The sequence below is a fragment of the Pteropus vampyrus genome, unplaced genomic scaffold (genome assembly GCF_000151845.1).
Source record: "Pteropus vampyrus isolate Shadow unplaced genomic scaffold, Pvam_2.0 Scaffold28, whole genome shotgun sequence".
NCBI lineage: Eukaryota > Metazoa > Chordata > Mammalia > Chiroptera > Pteropodidae > Pteropus > Pteropus vampyrus.
The window spans coordinates 2,413,286-2,421,219 of NW_011888809.1; the positions used below are offsets into that span (position 1 = coordinate 2,413,286).

The following is a 7,934-nucleotide window of genomic DNA, read 5'->3' on the forward strand; positions in this document are numbered from 1 at the left end:
CCTGTCCTACCCCTGGCCATATACACCCCCTTAATGACATTAAACTGACTTGTGTGGCTTAAAATGTATAAAAATTGTCTTTGATATAATTGGTCCTTTAGGAATTTTCTCTATCCAGTAAAATGTACCATGCATTATTTATCAATAAAAGTCTTTTAGAAGTGCATAAGTAGGGGAAAACATGTATTATCTTATATAAGACCAGTGGGTTAGAGATGGCAGTTTTCTTCATTAATAATGACAAGGGACTTATTTCTCCATTTAGTAAGCCACTGCAGAACCACTTAATCTGACGCGTAAAAGTATAACAAGCCATTCTTTTATGGTAAAAGATTCTAAAAGCAAGGACAAAGGTAGCAAAGAGGTATGTTAAGTTTGAAGTGAATGTGGATAGGACTAATATCAGCCATAATGTAAAGTCTAAAACATATTTGAATAGCATTACAGCTCAGCAAAGAAGCCAGGAGAAGAGACGCAGATCTGGGAGTAAGAAACATCGGCGATAATTGAAAGCATGAGAGTAGGTGACTTTGGAAGGAAGGAAAAGAGAAAAGTAATTAGAACTGAATGCTAAACTTTTTGGCTCTATCCACATCTGGATAAAAATTGGAAATAAGCTGAATTCCCACCTATAGGGGAATCGTTGAAAACATTATGGTATATACATACTGTGGGTATCTCATTGCTACTAATACAGCTACTTCAAAGATTGAGGTGGATCTATATTACTGACTTAGAAAGGTGCCCATGATTTAAATAAATTAGTGAATGTTATGTAACCTATGATCTCTGTAGTAACTGGTCGTATTTTGGAAAACCCTTTCATATTTTGGGGAGAATCTCCCATTGTGTGAGTTGTGGTGGAAGGCAGAGCCCATCCCCTATTATAGAAGCCTCTGTGGAAAACTCTTCCTCTGCACCTCCTGGCTGCTAGAACAAAGGGTCTGTGAGCTGAGCTCAGCCAGTGGGAAGCTTCCCCGCTCTGTGAGTCTTAAGCAATTGCCATCAAGTGAAGGGGCAGTGAAGTTAGGTTCTCAGCTGCTGATGTGTCTGGAGAGAGGCAGGAGTGGTTTATCGTGCCTAGCCTCACTTGGTTCCTGCTTGTTTTCTGAGCTTGGTTCTTGAGCCGCCTTTTTATGCTTCAGTTAGTCACAGTGGTTTCTGTTGTTAATACCCAAGAACTCTGACTTATACCCCCATCTTTTTGTTTAAAAGAAAAAACTCGGCATATATAAAATCCTTTATGTTTTTTCGTACGTTTCTTTAACAGTTTCAAAGGCTACACACTAAATTGTTAACAGTACTTTTGTCAAGGACTTGAGATATGGGGGGCGGGGTGGTGTTGGTGGTAAAGAGGGGTTGGCATAGGGTAGGAAGAAACATTTTGCTTTACTTTAGATACTTCTTGGTTTATTTGAATGTCATTGAATAAAGCATGTACTTGAGTAATATAAATGTTTGGGGAAAAAAACTTAAAAATGAAACAATCGAAGATAATACTTGCCTAACCTGCTTTACATTATTGTGAAGGATTGTTGCAAAGAGCAAATGCAGTAGGGAATATGAAAATATCCTAAAAATTAAGTGCTATTTGAATGTGATGAAGTAGAAATAGCAATAGTGACTTTTGAGTGTCATTTCAGTATTGAGGTAAAGACCATTTTGAAGAGAGTTGAGGAAATAACTGCTAATAAAGTCAGGGACGTGAATGTCAGTTATTCATTGAATTGGCAGTGAAAGGAGAATAGAAATTAGATGGCGAAGGAGACTTTTCTCAACTTTTTAATTCGATGCTTTTCTAGCTCAAAAATTGAAAGTACGGTGAATACTGACGTAACCTCAATCTGGATTCAGCAGTTGCTAACATTTTGCTACATTTGTTTTAGCTGTCTGCCCATCTATATAAAATTTGGTTGTTTGTTTGTTTGCTGAAGCATTTTGAAAGCAAGTTTTAGGCATCGGGACACTATCCCAAATACTTCAACGTACGCATTTTAGCAATAAGGACACTTTCCTACATAACCACAATACCATGGTCACACTTAAGAATATTAACTATAATATCTCCTAATATCCATTTCATATTCCAGTTTCTCCAGTTCTAAAAATATTTTTTGTACAGCTGAAACTTATTGGATTTTGTTAACCAATGTCACCACAAAAAAATAAATTTAAAAATTAAAAAAATAAATAAATAAATAATTTTTTTGTAGGAGATTTTATTTCCTCAGTTTAAGATCCAGAATTTATACATTGCGTTTACTTGTTATGGTAGCCTCTTTTAATCTGCCATATTCCTCCTTCCCTTGTCACCTCTCATAGTACTGTCCTATGAAAGGCATAAGCCAGTTGTCCTACATTCTGGATTTGCCTGATTATATTCTCCGTGTATAGCTTTCCTTCTTAATTATTTCAGATAACCTTTATTTCAGAAAGGATGGAGCTGGGAAAAGGAAAACTTCTCAGGACTGGGCTGAATGCATTGTATCAAGCAATACACCCAATTCATGGCCTTGCCTGGACCAATGGGAATCAAGTAGTCCTGACTAATGTTCAGCTTCAGAGTGGAGAGGCCAAGTTTGGGGACTCAAAGGTCATCGGACATTTTGAACACGTATATGGGGTATCCTGGGCCCCACCTGGTTCGGCCGACAGGCCCGCTCTACTTGCTGTCCAACACAAGCAGCATGTCACTGTGTGGCAGCTGTGTCTCAGTACTACAGAGACAAGCACATGGTTGATGTCTCAGACCTGTGAGATTAGAGAATCATCCCCTGTCCTTCCCCAAGGCTGCGTATGGCACCCAAAAAGTGCTGTCCTGACTGTGTTGACTGCACAGGATGTTTCCATTTTCCATGATGTTCACTGTGACAGTTCCCGGGTGAGAGTGGACAGCAACACCCAAGGTCTTATTCACTGTGCGTGTTGGACTCGGGATGGCCAGAGGCTGGTGGTGGCAGTGGGCAGCAGCCTGCATTCTTATATTTGGGACAGTGCTCAGAAGACTCTTCATCGGTGCTCCTTCTGCTCAGTATTTGATGTGGACAGCTACGTGCGCTCCATTGGAGCCACTGTGGACTCACAGGTCGCCATAGCCACTGAACTTCCACTAGATAAAATTTGTGGCTTAAATGCTTCTGAAACACTGATTGTTCCACCTAGTATTGAAGACACTTCTCTGTATGCTTCACCGGTTATTGATGAAGGGCCCTCTGTGGAGAAAGGGGTAACCCCTTGTGAAACAAATTCTGAAGCATCAGTTTCTCCCTTTTCTTCTTCCTTTTCAGATCCTCTGGATCTAACTCATATACATTTCAGTAGATCTGCGTCTGAGAGCAGTGCTCTTATTTGTCTAAGGAAAAAGGACGACTGGACTCGAACTGGTCTGGATTCTTCACATTTGGTCCTTGTGACCTTTGAGAAAGAGGTTACTCAGACCAGAAAAGTCACCATTCCAGGCATTCTTGTTCCTGATCTAATAGCGTTTAATCTTAAAGCACAGGTCGTGGCAGTGGCTTCCAATACTTGTAATGTAATTTTTATCTATTCTATCATTCCATCATTTATGCCAAACATCCAGAAAATTCAGTTAGAGAGTAGCGAAAGACCAAAAGGCTTATGTTTCTTGACAGATAAATTATTATTAATTTTGGTAGGAAAACAAAAATCCACTGATTCCACGTTTCTTCCTTCTTCAAAGTCTGATGAGTACGTCATTCGCTTGATTGTTAGAGAAATAATGTTGGAAGAGGAATGTCCAGTAACACCAAGTGAAAACCAGAGTGGCTACTCTACTTTCAGTACCCTGTTAAATAAAGCAGAGAGAAAAACACTAATTGAAAGTCTTTCCCCAGATATTTGTTACCAAAACAGAGGGTTCTTGTTCACAACTAATAGCAGTGGTCGAAGTGGAAGGCCTGGAAGTGCCCTTATTAAAGAAATCAAAAGCCCTCCATCCAGTGTCCGTAATTGCCCCATAGCCCTGGAAACTCAAGATGCTGCCCCTGTTAACCAGTCAGTAACGCTGCCCACACCCAGCAGCAGACCAGACCTCACCAGCACCCCAGGACCTCCTAATTTCCTTCAAAGAAATAACTTAGAAAGGGAAAAGGAAACTTGCCAGCTAGCTAAGGAACTAGAAGTTTTATCTAAGAACCTGACTGAAGTCCAGCGATGTCTTTCTAAACTCACAGACTTCCTGTATAATGGAAAGAAATCCTCTCCAGTATATCCACTCTCTCAGGATCTGCCTTATGTCCACATCACTTACCAGGTAATTTCTCCTTTGAGGAGCTGCCCACTGTACCTAAAAGCTCCTGCAGCCAGGGGTACTGCCAGAAAAATTGATAAGGAAGACGGTGCTCTGATGGAACTGGGCATGTTGTGTTACAGGCAAGTTGTTACACCTTCCCAGATCGGTTGCCTGCTGCCAACCACATGGACACACATACCAGTATGCACTGATTTCTCCATGCGTGTGATGTGAAAACGTAAATGAGTGCACGCTTATTCTGGCAATTTACATTTAGAAAAAAATTTTTTTGTGCTATTGCGAAAAATTTTCTTTATGCAATGCAGACCCTCTTCCATTTATAAAAAAGGTTATATTTATTTAAAAGTTTTTAATGCATCTATTTATGCGTGCATATGCAAATACATAATATGATGTGAATGAGATTGCATCACATCTGTTTTTATCATGAACACTTTCCTTCCCTGTTGAACGTGGTCCTGCTTCTCCCCCTTGAACTAGTGGCTTAATGTGGATCCTTCCATAGTTTATTTCATAGTCATTTAATCTTACACAGATCTTTGTATATGCAGATATATAGAGGGTGGGCGTTTTGTTATTGTTTTACAAAAATAGGGTCATATGGTACACTCTTTACTTCCTGCTGAGAGTGTGCTGCTTATTCAGACGTTTCCTTATTGGTGGCCATTCACTTTGTTTTCAGTTCTTAGCCACTCCACATAGTGCTGCAGTAGTATTCTGTATATATCCATTTGTATATATACTTTTGTTTCTGTTGGATTTGTTCCCAGAATGGAAGTGCAATGTGAATATATGTTTCTACTTTTAATAGAGTAGCCAGATTGCCTTTCAAAGATTTTTACTTAACAGCGTATCATCACATGCTCACCAGCAACCTATAAAGTTGTCCTTTTCCTAACATCCTCATGAATCTGATGCGAAGTGGTATTTCATTTTTATTAATTTTTTTCCTTTACTATTAGTGAATATGAGTGCATATGTCTTCATGTTTGGGGGCCAATGAATGAATTGCCTATTGCTTATTTTTTTCCTATTGGGTTATCAGTTTACAAGAGATTTTTGTATAGTGTAGAAATTAATATGCATGTAATAGTATATATTTTCTTACATTTTATTGTTTGGGTTTTTACATTTACATTTTTAATATTTAAATTTTTGTGTATGGGCCACTTCTGCTTTCTGAGAATTAGATAACCACTTGTGCTAGCAACATTATTAAAAATATACCTTTATCTCACCTAACTTGATCTACTACATTTATTGTATATAAATTTATCTATACTGGAATCTAATTCTGGATTCTCCATACTGTAACTACTATAATGCTAATCTCTTTACCTAGACTTTAATACCACACTAATTTGATTACTACAGACTTAATAGATCTTCTTCTTAAAAGATATTTGCAGAAAATTGGTATTAAAATAGATAATCAATAATATGTGAATTACTATTTAAATAATGGTCGAGGTATTTTAGTATTATTACCATTATCACATGTGATAACATTAACAATAATTACTTAATATCATCTAACACCTAGTCCTTATTCAGATTTCCCCAATTCTCCCCAAAATCATTTAAATCACAGGCCAGCTAAAAATTAGTTAAATCACTGATTAAAATTTTTTTCAAATTAATTTCATAACCATATTAAAAATCTTAGTTATATCACGTACCAAAGCTAATATAAAACACGTTTATAAACATTTAACATCTCTGTGTTTCTCAGCAGTCAGAAAATAAGCAATGACAACTTTAACAAGTTAGACATAACTTACTAATAAAAAAAACTTTACAATTTATATTAAGAAAGGTTAACTCCATTGCTTCTGCATTGGTTTAACAACTTTTATTTTTTTATGTTCGAAGAAACCTTATTTTGTAGGTTCTGTTGTTGAGAAAAGAGACGTGCTTCTCTGCAATGGCAAACTAAGGCTCGACACAGTTCAGCAGACCTTTGGCCTCTGTCTTATTGAAATGCTGCATGGTAGGTAACATTCAGAAATTAATGCTATCCAACACCTCCTCCCTCCACCATCTATTTTGTAACTTTCACTGGTAATGAAAACGACATGTGCCAACCAGTCAGCGATTCCCAGATAGCTAAAAGTGTTATTAACCGCCTACTGTATACCCAAGTATGTTATACACCTGTAATAGACACCAAACACATGGAAAATATGTGTTCTGCCCTTAAGATACTTACAGCCTCGCTGGGAAACCTAAATTCACATGAAAAACTAGAAAAGAGTTACAAAGCCACATGTAACCACTACACAGAAATGACATGAAAACCTTATGTATACCTGTTATACTGAAACATAAAGATCACAGCAGCATTGCACAATATTTCTTAAAGAAATTGTTTTAATGCGCAGCAAACATGGACATGAAGGACACTCCTAGATGGCAAGGGGCTGTCAGGCCATGTTCCATCAGATGGTGCCTTTCTTGCTCTGTCTTGCCACCGTAGCCACTGCACTGAACGTAAAATTGGGTTTCATTTTTACCCCCATGACATTGTAACATTGGCATTTTTCTATTTTGACACACTCATTAATGATACGGCTTCATAATTGTCATTATTCCTGGCGGAGTTAATGTTCCGTTCTGAGGTAGAACCTATTTTACTTTGCCACATTTTCTTTAGCATTCGGGTGGGTTCCCGTTTTCCACAATTATAAGTAACAATAATGAAATCCTCTCTGCATGTTATATGTTGTTTTTGGAAAGTATAGACTTTCAGAAGTGAAATTACAGGTTCAAAGGGTAATACACAGTAGACTTGAAAGAACCAGAGAAGGTCCAGGCCTGTGTTATGCTAGGGGCCCTTGGGTACGCTGGAATAAACCATTCAGGATTATCTGGGCCATTATAGTCTAGCTCTAGTCACAGCCTCCTTGGGTGTCTAGAGGTTGGACTGGATTTAAAGAATAAAGTTTCCTCCATTAGAGTAGCTATTCCCAACTTCACATATTTTCTGGAGAAACCACTCAACAGCATGTGGATAAGGTACAACCCCTAACACATGTGCGCAGACACAAGCTCACATACATACCACTGAGCCATAAATGCCTAGCGTGAGTGAAAATGTATGTCCCGTAGCTACGCCTAAGTCATCAGCATCCCTTTCCTGCCATATAACCAGACCCTATGTAACACTCAGTTCTTCCATCTCCCCATTCTCTGCAAAGCCTTGTGATAGATTTAATATTATCAACTACTATATTCTTCCCCTCAAAAAAATCATATTTGTTATCTTTATTTTATAGAATAAGGTGAGATATCCTAAATTGCCTGTGTGTTTATTTTACTTTGCAGACTCGCGCTGGATCCTTCTCTCTGCTGATAGTGAAGGCTTCATCCCGTTAACTTTCACAGCCACACAGGAAATAATCATAAGAGATGGCAGAGTCTCTGTCTTAGAGTCTTGATTCCGTTCCTTGTCTCTAAGTCTTTCAAAGTTAGATACCGCTTTTTGTTCTAACGACTTAGGCAGTATGGCCTGATATTGTTCTGTAGAGTATTTGCTGTGTAGCTTTTCAGATGAGGCTGTTACAAATGAGATCTGTTTTCCACTGTGGACTCTCCCCAGCTGAGATTCACACTGGAGCACAGAGGTGAAGCACTTGCCAGGCTGGCTTGGCCACTTCTCCCC

General features: G+C 38.4%; 1 protein-coding gene across 1 annotated transcript in view; it reads left to right on the forward strand.

The window, feature by feature from the left end:
• WDCP (WD repeat and coiled coil containing) overlaps positions 1 to 7,928 on the forward strand; it is a 10,379-nt gene extending 2,451 nt beyond the window's left edge. The window contains exons 2-4 of the mRNA XM_011356576.2: positions 2,417 to 4,273; positions 6,146 to 6,263; positions 7,598 to 7,928. Coding sequence (XP_011354878.2) covers positions 2,417 to 4,273; positions 6,146 to 6,263; positions 7,598 to 7,710 — 2,088 coding nt within the window. The 3' untranslated portion in view covers positions 7,711 to 7,928. The remainder of the gene's footprint in view (positions 1 to 2,416; positions 4,274 to 6,145; positions 6,264 to 7,597) is intronic.
• Positions 7,929 to 7,934: the final 6 nt, after the last annotated feature.